General features: G+C 41.9%; 2 protein-coding genes across 5 annotated transcripts in view; one reads left to right on the plus strand and one right to left on the minus strand.

Moving 5' to 3' along the window:
• On the minus strand, positions 1-4,834 carry ATP5PF (ATP synthase peripheral stalk subunit F6). The gene is made up of 4 exons (XM_035315528.1): positions 4,714-4,834; positions 4,348-4,536; positions 2,631-2,755; positions 1-306 (listed from the first exon to the last, which is right to left on the minus strand). The coding sequence occupies exons 2-4, from the start codon at positions 4,515-4,517 to the stop codon at positions 278-280; spliced, it is 324 nt and encodes a 107-aa protein (XP_035171419.1). The 5' UTR covers positions 4,518-4,536; positions 4,714-4,834; the 3' UTR covers positions 1-277.
• The window catches only part of GABPA (GA binding protein transcription factor subunit alpha), a 25,164-nt gene continuing 12,425 nt past the window's right edge, over positions 4,812-17,550 (plus strand). Inside the window, exons 1-5 of one of the 4 annotated variants that reach the window (XM_035315522.1) lie at positions 4,812-4,841; positions 7,675-7,776; positions 9,894-10,035; positions 10,571-10,655; positions 16,281-16,526. In XM_035315522.1, coding sequence (XP_035171413.1) covers positions 7,700-7,776; positions 9,894-10,035; positions 10,571-10,655; positions 16,281-16,526 — 550 coding nt within the window. In that variant the 5' untranslated portion in view covers positions 4,812-4,841; positions 7,675-7,699. Of the gene's footprint in view, positions 4,842-4,966; positions 4,984-5,480; positions 5,500-6,045; positions 7,501-7,673; positions 7,777-9,893; positions 10,036-10,570; positions 10,656-16,280; positions 16,527-17,550 lie in introns of those variants that run through there. The other 3 variants (XM_035315525.1, XM_035315523.1, XM_035315521.1) reach the window with 3 other exon arrangements.

Genomic DNA, 17,550 nt, shown 5'->3' on the forward strand with positions numbered 1-17,550 from the left:
TCAGGAGAAAGAAAAAGTTTATTCTAGGTGCATCACCATTGGTAATATCTTCTCAGCATTAAACCATTATTTGCCAAAGAAGTTTATCTATTAACAGTGAGAAGCGCTACTTGCTGCCTCAATAACTTTAGAAGTTGATAAAGCCAACTAGGATCCTCATACACATAAGAGCTTCACACTTCTGAAATCAATCATCATATTTATTAAATTACAACCGATGCCATGTTCAGCAACTCCTTGGACTGTACACTGCTGTCTGGAGTACAACCTGCAGAAATCACTTCGGAGTCTCCTCAAAGTTGGGCTCTAAAGGAGGAAGAAGCAGGGCAGAGAAAGAGAAAAGCCACATTAGTTTCTTTTTATTCCAGCCTAAAATACCACCATTCATCTGCTATTCAAAGAAAACTAAACTTTCAGCTGGCAAGCCTAAACAGGCTCTTGCACAGTGCAGTCTACACCTCCAGTTACTTGGAGAGGGATAGGGATCTCCCCGTCCTCATCTCAACCCACGAGCTTTCTTTCCCCATCCTTCTGAGGAGAGGGCAGCGAGAGAGCAGTGCGGTAGAGCTTAGCTGCCCATCAGCTGTTAAGCCACCACAGCAGCATTAAAGAACAAACTACACTTGAGGCAGGGCTTACCACCTTACAGTTGCGTATAGTGTTGTTTAAGACAGATGTGCCCCTCTTAACACTCTACTGCAACACCTTTTAGCAACACGTGAGGTCAGGAAAAAAGACAGACAGGGAACTGAAGAAATCAACCAGGATGTTACCGGACACCCTGGCTACTACTTTCAGCTTAGCTCTGATAGAAGAACAAGCAACCCAGCTCTTTTGTCCTCTTGGTTATCATAGCTAATTACGTGAATGGAGTGCACAATGTCAACTCCACTCAGCAAAAGGTAATTTCCACGTTACACAAAAACCCTGAGGAACAAATTCTTGATGCCAAAGGTACAAACTCAAAGAGCTAAGGGTTTTGACATAGGGGCTATTAATGCCCGAACTCTTTGCTACAAGGAGTCTGAAAGGACTCGGTCTATACGGATCTTTGCTAAAGCAAAAAATAAAGCATCTAGCCACAGTCTTGTGAACTTGTTGAACCTAGATTAAATGACAGAACAGTGATAAAAGAATGGGTAACATGGTGTCCCCCCATGTGTTTGATCTGTTCCTACTGCCACATAAATTGATTCATTACAAAAAGTAAAAAACCTGAACTTTAATATGTATTGTTTCACATATTACATAGAAATAAAGCTGCATATAAATAAACCACATCCCTAGAACTGGGAACAAAAAAGACACCTTTTTTTTCCTGTGGGGGAAAAAAGAAACACCATAGATCCTACTTTACAGATGCTCTGTTTTATTTGCACTAGTAAGAATTTGACACCAAAATCTTCCTTAATCCACCTGAAATACCACCAAAACAAAAATAAGATGAGTTCCTGGTCTTAACCACAATTTCTGATTAGTCTGATCAGAATTACAGGTCTCTGACTGTGGTGCATTAACCATGGCTGGCTGCCAGGTGCCCCCCAGGCTGCTCACTCTCTTCCTCCTTAACACGGGAAGGACAAAGTAAGATGAAAAAGTTACCACTAAGTGAACTCAAGATAAAGATCGCTTATCAGTTGCCATCATATACAAAACAGACCCAACTTGTGGAAGATTAATTTATTGCCAGTGAAAAATGGAGTAGGACAGTGAGTAACAACAAACACCTTTCCTAAAGATCCACTGTCTTCCCAGGCTCAACTTCACTCTTTTGTTTCTGACTTGTCTGCATCCCCTCCTTCACTGACCTTGGTGTCTGCAGGACTTTTTATCTCACGTATTTTCCTCACTCCTTTCACGGCTGCTGTGCAGCCTTTTTTTTGTTTGTTTTGTTTTTACCCTTCCTTGAATTGAATCACAGAGGTGCCGCCAGTGCCACTGATGGGCTGAGCCCTGCCCTGCAGTGAGTCCACTGCAGCCTTCTGTAACCTGCGGTGCCTGACATGGGGACAGCCTCCGGTCTCCTCTCACAGAGGCCACCCCAGCAGCCCCCTGCTACCAAAACCTTGCCATGTAAACCCAACACACTGCCCCTCACAAAACACTGTAGAATCCCAGCTGCAGGCTGTTTACAGATTATGGGAAAGATGTCTTACCCCCCTTCCCAACCTACGTAAGGCTGCCTGAGAGCAATGGAGATTTTGAGGTGTTCTTAAAGTAAGAGAAACAACAAGAATGAACCTGTCATTAAAAATAATAATAATAAAATGTTTGCCTTACATCCTAAGGTTACAAAGTTTATGAACCACAGTTAGGATGATACAGACTGGTTTTCAAATTACAGTCTGCTGACCTCTTTAGGGAGAAATAAAGATGCCAACAACGGGCCACTTGGGGCTATTTCTTTAGGGCCTGTGAAAGGTAATTAAGATACTTTACTCTGTCTGCAAGTCTGGTCAAGCATCAGTGTAAGTTCACATCCTAACTGGAAAAGTAAGGATATTCACTGAGGGTATCTTACATGAGATTGATGGTCCAGATAAAAACTAAAAAGGAATTAACTATGTGAAAACCAGTTCGTGAGCGTTACTTTACATGCAATCAGAAGTTCAGTAAGATTGTTAACTCACCCTCAAATTTAAATTCTGGGAACTTGGTTAGATCTCCCTCACCATACATCCGTTGAAGTCTAGCAAGCGATTCGTTCATGTCTTTCTGAAATTCAGGGCCTACATCAACAGGCCCTCCAGCTTGCCTAAAAAAAAAAGAATGAGAAGTTTTGATTAACAGTTTAGTTCTGAAATATTATGTGGAAGTTCTACAATTTTAATGGCTATTTATGAATTACCATTTTGACAATCAACTAAAGCAAGTAATTTAAAGCATTTCTGAGATATGACACACCTTAGGACCTACTTATCTTACAGATAAAGAACATTCTCAGGGTAAAGTGCAGGTTTTTTGCTACTATTAAGTGAAAATCCAAGCTACGAAGGCAGCCTTTAGAGACACAAAACTACAATGAATCTCCAGACTTACAGGGCTCTGGCATTTCACTTGTGCCTCTACTATTTCTGAATTAGTGATCTTAGTAAAGCTTAACTTCAGTTTTGCGAAGAGATCGTGATTTGAATATTAAAAAAGCAAAAAGAACAAGAGACAGGACACCATGAACTCGTAGAGATTCAGAAAGAAATTTCTTGAGATGCACATATAAAGTAGTTAACATAGTAACTCTGCAGATTACTCATGCTCCACAGTGTGCAAAAGACTATTGAGTGCCTTAGCTCCCTAAGAAGGAAGACATCAGCTGTTTTTTAAAATGGAGAAAAAACGTACATTTTCTGTTAGCTTTCCAACTACAAGCCTTCTCTCGGCCATGACAATATCAGTAAGTGTTGCAGAAAAGTAATAATTGTCATTCAGAGCAGTCTCAGAGTACAGTTAAACCCATTTTTTTAAAATTAATTTATTTATTTTTTGTGAGCAAGCCATACACCTGTTTTGGTATGGTCAATGTGCTAATATGGCAACTTTCTCCTGAACTAGAGGAAAGGACATGAATCTTCGATTTTCAACACTGTCAACACCACCTTCTCAACGTATTCTTATAGCAGGATATCCCACCAACAGAGAAGAAATATTACCAAGTATCAACCAACACGTCAGTAGTTTCAGGTGTTCTTTCAAAATGTAAAAGCTAAACTCAAACCCTTGCTCTAAACCTAGCTTTAAGCCTGGGAGTACATCCTGCACGAAATAAGCCTGCCAATGAAAGCTGCATCAGAGTATTATACTTCCACAAAGAAAAGAAAACGATGCCAGTCCTCATCCAATTTTAAAGCTAAGTATATTAAGTGAAATACTTTTATCCAGCTTTATGTGGGGTCTCAGAAACTGTTTAAAGAGAAACTCAACTAGAGACTACTCTTTACAGTTTCCCTGCATTATGCCTATGATAGTCTTTCATGCCTTCAAAGGGTTGTTAATCAGAGGATGGTTGAATAAGGAAGTGTGTAAGAGGTAAGAGTAGGTGAGAGGGGATAAGTATAGCTGGAGTCGGGCTGGCTGATCCTCATGGATCCCTTCCAGCTTGGGGTATCCTGATTCCATTACCAGAGGGAGGCAAGTTTTGAGTATGAATTAAAGTGGATGCCATTTAAATGAACTCAAGTCTGCTCTAGGTGATCTCAGCACCTTCCAAAGCGTTGCCTGCTGACAGAAGAGCACACCTGCAGTACGCAGGGCCCAACCACAACGTTAACGTATGTCATAATTCCTTAAAATCCCCATTTCCTCCATTTTTGCCCCCTGCCTTAAGGCCACCCCCCTTCCCCCTCCACTCACTTGCTCTTCGTGTTGTACTCCCGGATCTTGTCCAGGAACAGCTTCTGCACCGGGTCGAGCTCCTTCGCCTTGTTGAAGGCCACGGCCGAGAGCCCCACGTTCCTCCGCAGCTGCAGCCCGACGGCGGCGCGCAGGAGGGCCGGGACGCGCAGCAGCTGGCGCAGAACCATGGCGGCGCTGGCGTTCGGGCTGGAAAACGGGGGAAAACGCACAGTTACCTACACCCGCCGCTGATATAAACGCGTAAATACGGTGTTTAGCGCGTACACGGGGTAATTAGTGCAGAAATTAGCCGTTAATAGCACCACCGCCCCCCCCCCCCCCCCCCCCAGACGCCCCCACGATGCGGGCACCCACCGCGGTCACCTTGCCTGGGCCGCCGCCACCACCGCGCGGGGGCTGCTGGGTGCGCGGCCCGGGAGGGCGGGCTGCGCGCGGGGGCCGCCGGGAGTTGTAGTTCCCGCCGGGCCTACGGGGTGGCGGCGGCAGCGGCGCTGGTGGCGGCGGCGGCGGTGCCTCGGCGCGCGCGCGCGCCCTCCCCGCGCTGCCCAATCGCGAGCGCGCGCCGCGGCCTCCGCAGGGCGGCGGGACCCGGCCGGGGGCAGCCGAGGAGAGGAGAGGAGGGGCGGCGGCGGCAACGTGCGGCCGGGCCGGGCACGGGGGAGCGGCGGTGGGTAAGGGCGGCCTGCCCCGAGCCGCGCCGTGCTGCGGGGCCGCCCCGTGTTTTGTTTCCGTTTCTCCGCGGTGCCGCCGGCCTCATTTCCGTTTCGGGTTCAAACGGCGCTGGGGGGGGGGGGGCACGGGGGGGAAGCGGGCCGTTGGGGGCGCGATGGGGCTCGGGGGCGCCCGGTGCCCGCGGAGCCGAGCTCCACTGTCCTCCGCCGGGGGGCTCCGGCCCTGCAGGGGGGCTGCGGCGGCTGTGGGGTGCGCGCCCCGCCGCGGCGGTGTGCTCAGCGGGCGGTACAGGGCCGGGAGGGGAGGGGAGAGGCCGCCCCGGGCGGGACAATGGAGCTTCGCCCCTGGCCGCGGAAGCCGAGCCGGGGAAGGCGCCGGGCCGTGTCGGAGGGGGAGAGCTGCTGCTAACAGGTGTCTGCCCTTGTCTCGGCGCAGGTCGGCGGCTGGAGCTGCGGACACGGTCCGGCCTGGTAACGGGTAGGTCTCAGGGCCTTGCGGCTTGGGGAGCACAAGCAGAGCAGCAGCAGTCAGAAGGCTGAGAATACCGCCTTGTACGTTCTTGTATATTCTTCCCAACAAGTGCTGCTAGTGCAGTATTGCTGTCACTTTGACCCTCCTAGCAAGCCAGGCTGTTCGAGTTCCCTTGTACCGAACTTGAGTTCCCAGTATTCCTCAGAGAAGGCTCAGGAAGCTTACCAAGGATGGTGTATGCCATCAGTACTTTCAAATAAAGTAACTCAGTGGTTCTTGCATGTTTTGCTTTTTTTTTTTTTTTTTAATGTTTTACATAGTTGATGTACTAGATATCTAGCTGGGCATCTCTCTTATGGAGAGTCTCTGGGCTGACTCTTGGCATGATAGTCTTCCTTTCTTTGTAGCTATTTCTGGCACGTTGGTCTGTGTATAGTTGTACGGTCCCATCTGAACATACGTGTGCTTTTAGCCTCTGCACAGTCCTGTAGCAACAAGTTTCATTGGATTTCTTGTGAGACATTTGTTTTCTAAACATGCTGCTTGGAAATATTATCAGGAGTCTATTATTCACTCCTTGCGAGAGTGAATAATTTCCCCCATTAGTCTTCTCCGAGCCGTTCTTCAGTTCTATGACTTAACATATTTTGGTAGCGTTATTCTTCCTCTTTCCACCCTGCCATCTCCCTTTCTTGCAGTTGAGCTCAATGGAGCTGTCTCTCTTCCTCTTTCTCTACCTGCTGCCTCTGCCTGTGCTCACCTTTTCTACCTCCCCAGGGTAACCAGAAGTTAGGCTGTTGCATAGCCTGCAAGATGCCACTGCGTAACGTAGAAAGGCAAACTGTCTTTGAAGAGTGAGTGAACGGCTGCTAGTCCAGCTGCCAATTCAGAGTCCAGTCCACAGGGACTCCAAAATGTATTACCTAATTCTATACGTTTCCAGTTACAGCGTTCCTATAATATTTACTCAATGCATGTGACTTTGCGTTTACCAAAGTTGAATGTTTTCTTTCATCAGTCATTCAAGATCTTGAGTTCTTTCAAGAGTTCTTCAGATTCCTAATAAATAACTCATGAACATGTCAAAGAGCAGAAATTATAGCCCAGCCCTTTTTGTGGCCTTGCTGGTAAACTCCCTTCCTCACCAAAAAAAAAAAAAAACACTTATTCCTGTTGTTTTGGACTTCTTTTTATTTAACTTTATTGTTAATACATGAGAGGTTTTTCTGTGTGTTTTGTTTTGTATGTAGTACAAGTTAGCTTCCCTGGGAGATTTCAGTAAGGCACTTTGCTCAAACTCTAATTTCCAAAAATCTTAACAGCTGACCAGCTCACCTGTAGCAAGGTTCCTTCAGAGATTTGGTTAAGCTTGCCTATGTTCTTCAGAAACGGAGTTTCATTCTTTCCCATTTAGCACGAGGATGATATACAAAGTCAGGTGATATGGAAAGTTCAGTGAACCCATCCCTTACAGCTCAGGGGTTTTCAGAGCTAGATGTGAGAGTGGAACAGATTCTGGTTTTGGTGGTGAGATGTTAATGAGGTGCTGTTTACTTCCTGTCTAGCCCTCATAACTTCTTACAGATTGGCATCAGATACAGCACTTGATTTCTTCTGGTAACAAAACCAATTTTACATAATAGTTTTTGAAGGGCATGACAAGATGAGCAGTTTGGATTTCTTTACACCTCCTCTGTAAAACTGCGTGACATGTTTACTATTCGTTTTGAGAAGAATTTAACAATCTTGTATTAACAGTTGGATTTGGGATAAATGAGTCTATCAGAAAGAACATTTCCAGGATTGAAACCTTGTTAGCCTCTTCTGTTGTGAAGACGAAGATAGTACATAGCATAAAAATATGCGTTAACTTTAAGAAGTTCTTTGACTTACTCCAAAAGCATTCAGTAAGTAGGGATGCTTCCAAGGAAACAAAGCTTTGTACTCAGTGTTTATGTCCGTTTAGAGTCCTGAATTTGTCCCCTGGAGCATTTGTATGAGAAACGGGTATTGTCGTGTACTTCATGAAATCTGTATTAGATTTTGTTTTTATTTTTTTTAGGTGAATTCTTATATTTAAAAAGCTGCCTAGGTATTTGGTTTAAAAGTTTTGGATAGTACACATAACATTGTCTAGTTTTGTTTGTTTGTGACTTAGGAAAAAAATCTTTTCTGTTCATAGCTCTGTTTTCGAGACGTTTTAGCCATGACTAAGAGAGATGCAGAAGAGCTGATAGAAATAGAGATTGATGGAACTGAGAAACAGGAATGCACTGAAGAAAGGTAGGTACTGTCTTCACTTTTGGGGGATCATTAGGCTATGTTTTATTTCTTTGGTGTATTTTATTGATTTCATGTTTGTGGTAGCACACACTAATTTCAGTTATTCAGATTTGTTATTAGGTACTGTGTAATGTTTCAGAGATGGCTATGATTATGAAATAAGTGCAAGCGTTTCTAGCTAGGCAAAAGAAGCAACTTGAAACTGGCTGAAGTAACAGGATCGCTGTCATCTCCACGTTCCCGCACTTGATCACTTCCATAGTTTTTCAGCTTTCTTGCTGGATACAAAGCTTGTCATTTTGCTTGTGCTCTCTTCAGTTTTTCTTATGCAATTAAGTGGTGGTTTCTTGAAGTGGAACTGTAGCCATTATTGGAAACCAGTGTAGTGCTATCACTGAATCGTAGAATGTTCTAAGTTGGAAAAGACCCGCAAAGGATCAAGTCCAACTCCTGGCTCCACACAGGACCACCCAAAAATCAGACCATGTGTCTGAGAGTGTTACCCAAACACCTCTTGAACTCCAGCAGGCTCGGTGCTGTGACCACTGCACTGGGGAGCCTGTCCCAGTGCCCGACCGCCCTCTGGGTGCAGAACCTTTCCCTAACCCCCAGCCTGACCCTCCCCTGTCCCAGCTCCATGCCGTTCCCTCGGGTCCTGTCGCTGTCCCCAGAGAGCAGAGCTCAGCGCCTGCCCCTCCGCTCCCCTCCTGAGGGAGCTGCAGGCCGCCATGAGGCCTCCCCTCAGCCTGCTCTGCTCTGGGCTGAACAAACCCAGGGACCTCAGCCACTCCTCATACGTCTTGCCCTCTACACTCTTCACCATCTTTGTAGCCCTCCTTTGGACACTCTGATAGTTCTATGTCCTTTTCATACTGTGGGTCCCAAAACTGCACAGAGCAGAGCAGGACAATCCCTTCCCTCAGCCGGCTAGCCGTGCCGTGCCTGATGCACCCCAGAGTATGGTTGGCCCTCCTGGCTGCCAGGGCATGCTGCTGACTGCTATTCGACGTACTATCAATCAGGACCCATAGATCCCTTTCTGCAGGGCTTCACTCCAGCCTCTCATCCCCCATTCTATCATAATCTTAATTGCCTAAATCTCAAACCATTTTATTTATCTCTTCCTATCGCTCTTAATAGTTCTATTTCTTTCTGCTACTTTCATGTCTGTAGGAGTGTGTTTACATGTACTGAAAAATTTTCAGTTCCTCCAGCCCATCGCTTTACTGTTACTCAGAATCTCCTTTTTTAAAGGAGCAGAAATGATATTCTGTATATTGTGACTGTATTGTTAACAGGGCCCTGTAAACTGTAGATAGGAAAGTTGCCTTTGCTGTAGTTACCTCAGCCTAGTTTTTTTCTTCTGAGAGCTTCTCCTAATTTTCAGAACAGTTTTTGAAAATACAGAGATGCAGTTAATGAATTTGGAAGAAATAACTGAGGCTGGTAGATGACCTGCTCTGTAAGAGCCTTTTTTGGAGAACTGTTTCAAAACCATTTATTATTTTTTCCTTATTCTGAGCTCCTTGTGTATTCTTATTACATGTGACCTGACTGTGTCCATATACTTTCTGATTTCCTCTCTGTAAATTATTTCAGAAGGCCTATGCCAATAGTGTCATCAATTTAATGCAAGACAACTAAATGTTTCCTTCAAGCTTATGTGTTGCTGTAGTTCTTTCTGGCATCTCTTGTAGGTGTAAGCTTATCCTTATGCTGATTCGTTAAAAGATGTGGATGGTTATTCTGTATGAGAGGGGATATTTTCTTCCTTCTTTTTTGTTCCCTACCTGTTACGTTTTTGTATTTGTTTTTTAACATGGATCTTTTAAATGCAGTCTACACAAGGTACTAGAATTATTTTACTCTACATGCAGTTTAACAATATATAATACATTAATCATAACTTCACACCTTGAAAACACTGTTCTGAAAAGAATTTAGCCTAGCTTTGGAACTGTGACATGATTTATTTTTTTTTAAAAAAAAGGGAAGAGTTACAGTTGTAAAATCAATGGGACCAAATTTGGCAATTTATGCTCTACCTATACTGTCTGTATTGTGCAAGCTTTGTTAACATATGGGTAATGATTTATTGTTTTCTTTTGGTACTTAAGCATAGTTGAGCAAACCTACACCACAGAATTTGTGAGTCAAGCTATTGATATCAATGAACCAATTGGAAATCTTAAAAAGCTGCTGGAACCCAGGTTGCAGTGTTCCTTGGATGCACATGAAATTTGCCTGCAAGATATCCAGGTAAATTGAAAGGTTATGGCAGATTTACAAGAGAAGCATTTTGCTTTGTCCCCTTCTTTCATTGTTCGTGGAATTCACACTTTATACATTGCAATATGGAGTTTAATTTTATGTCAGCTTCCTTATCATCAAACCATTTAATATGTACGTGCAAATTCAGTATGAATAACATAAAAAAAACTTTAGGGGATTATGTTTTATAAGGGGGGGGGGAAACGACACCCCCTTACATAAAAGGGGAAAAAAAGACTAAGTGAAAGATGAATGAGGGCAATGACAAGAACTGTGTAAGCAAAGACTTGAGTTATCCCACATCATTTGTTGAACACCTGAGAGTCTAATCTTGTTTTGAATCTGAATAAAGCAGGAAGTTTATGGTAGTCAGGCGCATAGATAGCACAATATATGAAAAAATTCCCTGCACACTTATTTCTACAAACATCACCATGTATTAGACAGTATGACTGCCAAAGGTATAACTGAATAAGAGTTTGTTATAACATTAAGACTAATAAGTTTGTTTCCTTTTATGAAGCTGGACCCAGATCGAAGCCTTTTTGATCAAGGAGTAAAAACAGATGGAACGGTACAGCTCAGTGTGCAAGTAATATCTAGGCAAGGTAAGCAATTATATTTGTCAGTTTTACAGACCAGTTAATACTTCAGGAGTGCTTGTGAGCAAACCCAATCCTCTACTCTTTCTAGTTGTAAATTGATGGTAATACAGCTTCAGAATGTCTTTTTTATTGTGTTGTGGTTATATGTAGAAGTAATAAAAATAAATATCATGAACTGATGCCATGCAAAATGTCTTATGAAAATCGGTATCAATTTCAAAGCAATACTTGTGGATAGTTATCTAGAATATAAGTCTTTCATTAAAAGTGAGTAGTTAGTCATATCAGACAAAGTATCTAAGCAAGCAAAGGATTTCCATCTAGGCAGGCAACAGCGTCATCTCTGTGAAGAGTACGAGCTCACGTGTCTTGTGAATTATTAGATTATGAGAGTATATGTAATTAACTGAAAATGAGTATGAAAGGCTAGGATCACTATCAGCTGTTCTCTTTGGGTGGGAGCTTGGGGTAAACCATTAAGACAGAGGGGCATTTACCAGGGTGGTAGGTATCTGTTGATGCATGTCTTTAGGCGTTCGTAGCACCAGTTGCACCAGGACTTCCTGTTGTTGAATCCCTAGCAATTAGTAGCTTTACTGTTCTTTGTGTCCTGTTCTCCTTTGCCCCCTTGATGTGCCTGGGTCGAAGGACTGCCACCACTTGCTGAGAACGGTGTCCGTAATGGGCTTTGTGAAACAGCTATGGAAGTTGCTGTATTTTCAAGTCATCAGTGGCAACAAGTTCCTATTGGAGTAGGGTATCTTTGATTATCTGTTCTTGAATTAATGTCAGCAAAGTACATCAGCAAAATTTGGGGTTCATGTTTGTTTTGTTGTTGCTTCTGTACAGATGAGACAGAAGAGAGCCTGTCTGTTTAATTGTATTTAAACAGTGTTCAGTAGGACTGAGGATTTGCATTTAATGCTAGCTGTCAGTTGTCAAGTGCTGGACTGAATCCTCAGTTCCCCATATGCAATAGGGATTGAAGAATCTTTCTTGTTTCTTTGTTTTAAAAATAAATAGAAATATTCTTCAGTTACTATATTAGAATAACTGCTCTTAATTCAAGTCCAGTAGCTTGTAGTATGCAGTGCTTATCCTTTGAATTTCGGAAGGATGCAGGTGATACATATCTTCACTACTAGCTTCTATTTTCTTCCTGTGCTTTCTTTTTTATTTTAACATAAACTTGAGGTGCATGACCATATAGCTAAAGGAGCTTATTTTTTTTCCCCTTGTTAAAAGCAACATCTTAGTATTAAGTACTTTTGTATAATATCAGAACAGTCTTCAGTGTTGTTTTTTAGGTCATGATACTTGATAGGTGAGCAACTCTTAAGAAATCTGCCTGTTGAATGTGGTTAAGTATAGCAGAAAATAACAAAGCAAGTGGCATGGATATAAGAAATGTAGAGGAGATGAACTTGTTGCTCTGACTGCAGCAGCGTCACTTTGAGCCAGAGGGGGGAAAAAACTGATTCTTGTGCCATTCCTGTATTTGTCATCTGTTCCACAAGTGAGGTCTCACTGAAAGATTTTTTTGGCAATTTATTTATTTTCCCCCAGCTTGTGTCATTTACAGAACTAAGCTAGTGATATTCACTGATGTTAATCCTTACTCTGGAGTGGACTCATATTTCTTAAGAGGCGAGCTGTTAATGTCAGTTCACATGTTCTATCAGATTTTGGTTAGGCATCTGTAAATTCAAAGAAATAAACACCAGCTAGAATCTAGTCTGTTGTAGCTCTTCTGTAGTATTTAATACAAAAATACTTTATGGCAGATGAAATACTAGCATAAATGCAAAAAGGTTGCAGTGCATTTATTAGGTTGGCATTGCCGCTACTGCATAATGCTTAGGGGTTGGTGGTGGTGGTGGGTTGTTGTTGTTGTTGTTTTAAATCCCCCTGTTTAATCTTTTTACTAAGAAGGCCATTCTTTCATTCCACCTTGTTTTAACTACTTTCTCCGAGTTGGAAGAATGGAGATGTATGTGGTTTTCCTACATGTGTAGGAACGGCTATTTATGAGGGCAGCCCTGTTCTGTTCTTCTGTCGAGTAAGCCTCTTGCAAGTCTATGGAGAGATCATTGCATCATATGTCAAAGAATATGAAAGAATCTTTAATTTTGAAGACCTCCATAGAGAATATTTTTGCCTTTTTTATGTAGACACAAGTAATACCAGATCAAGGATTTCTCCTGCTTGTCAGACTGTGGATAATATCAGATTAACATTTTGCCAACCTTAAACTGTAAAGGTTGATTGGTGTTTTTTCTTGAAATATGCTAAAATTGATTCTGACCTTTTATTTTGCTTATCCCCCCCCCCCTTTTTTTTTTTGGAAAGGAAAGGAGGGAGGAGAAAAGGGGGGGGAAAAAAAGGTGGTGAATACCAGTGCTTAGTATGGAGTAGGGTGAAATCTTTCTTGCCTTTTCTACCTCCTTAATCACCAGAGTACAGGCAAGGCAGAATGGGAGTACTCATCACACTTGTTGCCCAGAAGTCATCTGTCTGGTACACGTCCTAAGTTTGAAGGCGTTACAATGGCAGGAGGGAATGGCAATCTGTCAGACATTGGTTTAAGCAATAGGAGAAGAGAGACCTGTATTATGTATCTGGGCATTGTTGTTTTGCTTTGTTTCTTGCTTGCAAGGTATACAAACAGGTAGTTCGGTTAACCTGGCATTGAAATTGTACATGGTATGTGAACAAATTTGAACAAGTCAAAGGAGTATTTGTGAATGAAAGTATCTGTAGCTGCTCTTAGTGTTGAGCCCAATTCTTTTATGTATGCCCAAAGCACACCTGCAAGATTAACATTTTTCTGATCAGATGCTGCTCCACAGATTTCCTGAATGCTTAACGTAAGAAGTTAGTGTCCAGCTGCTCTGGGAATTTCTGAGCAAGTGTATGCGCATAGCTCCACTGTGTTCACAGAGGTTGGGGACTAAGCAGTGATAAGGATGGCAGGTCCTTTGCATTTAGGTACCTGAAGACTGAGTCCTTTTTTAAGCGTGTAACTCCTCATGTGACCATGTTTTCTAAACTGTTTCAGCAATAACTGGACTTTTATTATTTTTAGTATGAAAAAGAAGGATTCATGAGTGTAGTGTGAACCATGCTGATTTAGTTTAAAGGTGCAGTCTGGCTAATGCCCTCTCTCTGGCTGTGGTTAATACCCGGCATTTAGAGAACCAAACCAGGTTGCCTGCAGATCAGTCCTACCCTAGTTTGCACTGAAGGGGCTTGTACTGAAGGGGCTTGCAGCAAGACATATCTTTAGACATGTCTTGATAGCTAAACTCCTTGAATTCTTGTATTTTTCAACCAACTTACACTTCTGGGATGTGACATTCTGTACCATTGTGTCCCACAGTTTGCATTCTGTCCATGGAAGACATGACATAAAGACTGGACATATTTTCTATATGATAAAGGGAGAGATGTGAAAACATGCAGACAAACCCAGTGAATTCATTTTGATCTCATGTTGCATTAGGTTACTTGGCATTCTGTTACTTCACAAGACTTCTAAGCTGATTCCTCTACAGAGATTTATCACTGATCTCCATGTTTGTATTGTGGATAAAGCAATAGATTCACAGTTCTTTTGACATGTCACAGTTCTTTTGACATGTAGTTATTTGATTGACAGGGAGTTATTTTGTGGAGCAGTAGTGAACTGTTCTCTCTAGAAGCCTTTTATCTTCTCTGTTGAAGATCAAAAATAGAACCGTAACCCTTAGCGTTTCCCTTACCTGTTTCTATCTGACTTTCAAACTAGCCTGTGCTGAACATGTTAAGCTTGGATGGCCTACTTGAAACACTTACTGTCCTAAATGAGGTTCTTGTTTGCTTTATCTTTGTGTCTGCTTCTTCATCTAATCAATCACTTACTGGTTGTCTACATTTATTTTCCCTTCCTTCGTTTCATATTGCTGTATGTTGTACCTGTTAATTTATTTTCTTTGTTTCACTGGGCCTTAGAAATTTTTGGTATGAATCTGTTGCCTAAACATTAAAACAGAGTAGCTCTGATATTTGGAGTCTGCTAATCAAAAGCAGAAGTAGGTCTTCAAAAATAATTTGAAATAATAAGTTATTTCTATATAGCTAAAAGTACATCCATAAGTAGTAAATATAATATAAAGGAGAAACTACCTTTCAGCAGAGATTATTGTACTGTTTTAATTAAGTTTATAGAGAAACAATACCAGAAGTTTATCATACTTGAGCAGACTTTTCTTAAGCTATTTTAGTGCTTGGAAAAGATGCTGAATTGGCACATGAAGTACATTTAATGTTCATGAGCAGAATGAAACACACCAGTCATTTTAACAGCAAAACTGTGGTTTTACCCCAAGTGGTGTAAGATTAAAGAAAAAGAAAGGCGGGGGAGGGCAAATAACTGTGTCTTCACAAGTTTGCATTAAAGCTTGCAGCTGAATCAGATGTACTTATGGTCCTTGTAGCTTTCCCTTTCTAGCATTTGTCTCAAGTTAAATTGCTGTTAAAGTCTATACTTACCAGAAAGACTTAGTTTGTTCTCACATTATGGGGAAGTATTCCATGTATTCTTCCTTACAAACTGTGAGTAGACTGTGGTTTTAGATTTTAAGGCTGTGTCACGTACAGAATCCATGTGTCACATTAAGCTTTAGTATCAATGAGGAGGGACACAAAGCAGTACCTCATGGCACAAAACACTGAGGTTACCCTAACAGTGTGATGTTCTGGGAATCCTCCTTGTCTGCTGCCTAACTCTAGTCAATGCCTTTAAATGAAAGGAATGTACAAACATGTTTGATGTAAATCTGCTAAACAAGTGCATTTGTTTTTGTTGTTATAATGGAAATGATACATCAGAAAAATTAAAAGAAATTAGTTTAGCATATTACGATGTGCAAATTCTACACAACATCAGAAATTTGGCAAGGTACAAGTTGGACAAAATGCATTCTCGGGAGACCACAGAGGGGATAGTGATACAAAGCATTAGTGGCATTAATGAGTGTGTTCTCTGTCGCAGAGTGCAGGCATATCTTCCAACTCCACAGTCAAGCTTCTTAAGTGACAGAACTAAAACAAAACAAAAATGAATAGCTAATAAAACTAAAAACTGGAAGTTTTTTTTTTTATTATTTTCTTTTAACTTGTCAAATGCACGGCTTCCTGCAGGGTGCTTTGAGGGAAAATGTTAACAGTTATGTAGATAGTGGGGAAGTACTGTAAAGGTTGAAAGTAATACCTGCTGGTGGGGGGGAAAGAGGCAGATGCTTGTGGTTTTTTGTTTGTTTGGGGGGTTGGGTTGGCTGGTTTTGGCCCCATATGTTTCTTAAAGAACATAAATTTTTATGTATATGCCCACATGTTCATCCATACAGAATTATGAAAAAAGATGGAACTGTAATACCAAGGGAGAAAAGAGGGACAGCTTTATACTTGCTTTCTATTCTGTATAATGGACTATATAATTCTCTTTAGGAGACATGAAGAAATACGGTGATCATTCTTTTCAATCACGCTTCGTTCCTAAGTATTCTAACGCTTACTAATTGCAAAGCTTTTAAACAATTTTTGTTATATTTGCATTGTTATTGTTCTGTTTGTTCTATCTACACCTAGGGATAGAGCCCAAGTTAAATATCCTTGAAATTGTGAAGCCCGTGGAAACTGTGGAGGTAGTGATTGATCCAGATGCTCATCATGCAGAGGCCGAAGCTCACCTTGTTGAGGAGGCTCAAGTGATAACCTTAGATGGAACAAAACACATCACAACAATTTCAGATGAGACCTCTGAACAGGTGACGCGATGGGCTGCAGCACTGGAAGGCTACAGAAAGGAGCAGGAGCGCCTTGGGATACCCTATGGTAATAATGTTTGATTGTGAGGTGGGCATATGTTGGGGTATGGGCTGGTTCTTCTGGGGTTTGTTGGTTTTATATTTGGGGGGTTTTATATTCGGTGGGAGAGGGTTGCACATATTTTTCATAAATTATAATTAACTTTGGTTATATAATTAAATTGTTCTGGTACTTCTGAGGAGATTTGTTATGGTATGGGTAAGTGCAATACAAACATCTCTGCATAGGAGAAAGCTAAAGAGAATTATCATCAAAGCTTCAAATACTTCAATTAAAGTGATGCTTTTTGCTCCAGAACCTTCTTGTTGCAGTTTTCAGAAAGCAGTCTTTCTTCCTTAAAAATGTGTATGTTAGTGATAAAGCTCTTCACATGTCTGAAGTTGAATTGTACTCTGCAAGCAGACTTGCAGAACTGGAGTGTGTTTGGAAAGGAGGGTGCTTGAAAGTGTTTAAAAATTCCAGTGAAGTCACAGGACTTTGCAGGACATGTAGCTCTCCAATGTCTTGAACATATTTTTCATAATTAAAGCAATGGCTTTTTGATGCCTTTTTATTGTTCTCATAAGCAAGTAGTTCCAAAATAGCTTTTATCATGCTCTGTCTGTTGATAGTCAAGGATTTGATGCAGAATATTTATGAAGATGTAAGGCATTATCAGAGCAGACTTGGACATTCTTTAGCATGTTCACCTGTATAATATAGGAAGAAGGTTACTTAAAACTGTCAGAATGGGAGACGGACCTGGAGTAACGACAGAATCTCAATGCGAGTATGGTCGTTCTCCTTTATTGCATGTTCTAGCTGAGTATATATAGGCAACTAACTACAGCACGCGTCGACAACAACTTATGATTGGTCTAGCTTCTCTGTGCACGTGTCTCTAGCACTACTACGATTGGTACAACGGTGTCGTTCACACGGAGCAGTGTCGTCTCTCCTTCTATACATAGTTCTGCTTATTCTAGTTGCAACATCGCTGACAGTCATCAGCCCCGGGCCTACATCTTCACGGTCCTTCAAAACCTGAGTT

Source organism: Oxyura jamaicensis, chromosome 1 (genome assembly GCF_011077185.1).
Source record: "Oxyura jamaicensis isolate SHBP4307 breed ruddy duck chromosome 1, BPBGC_Ojam_1.0, whole genome shotgun sequence".
Classification (NCBI taxonomy): domain Eukaryota; kingdom Metazoa; phylum Chordata; class Aves; order Anseriformes; family Anatidae; genus Oxyura; species Oxyura jamaicensis.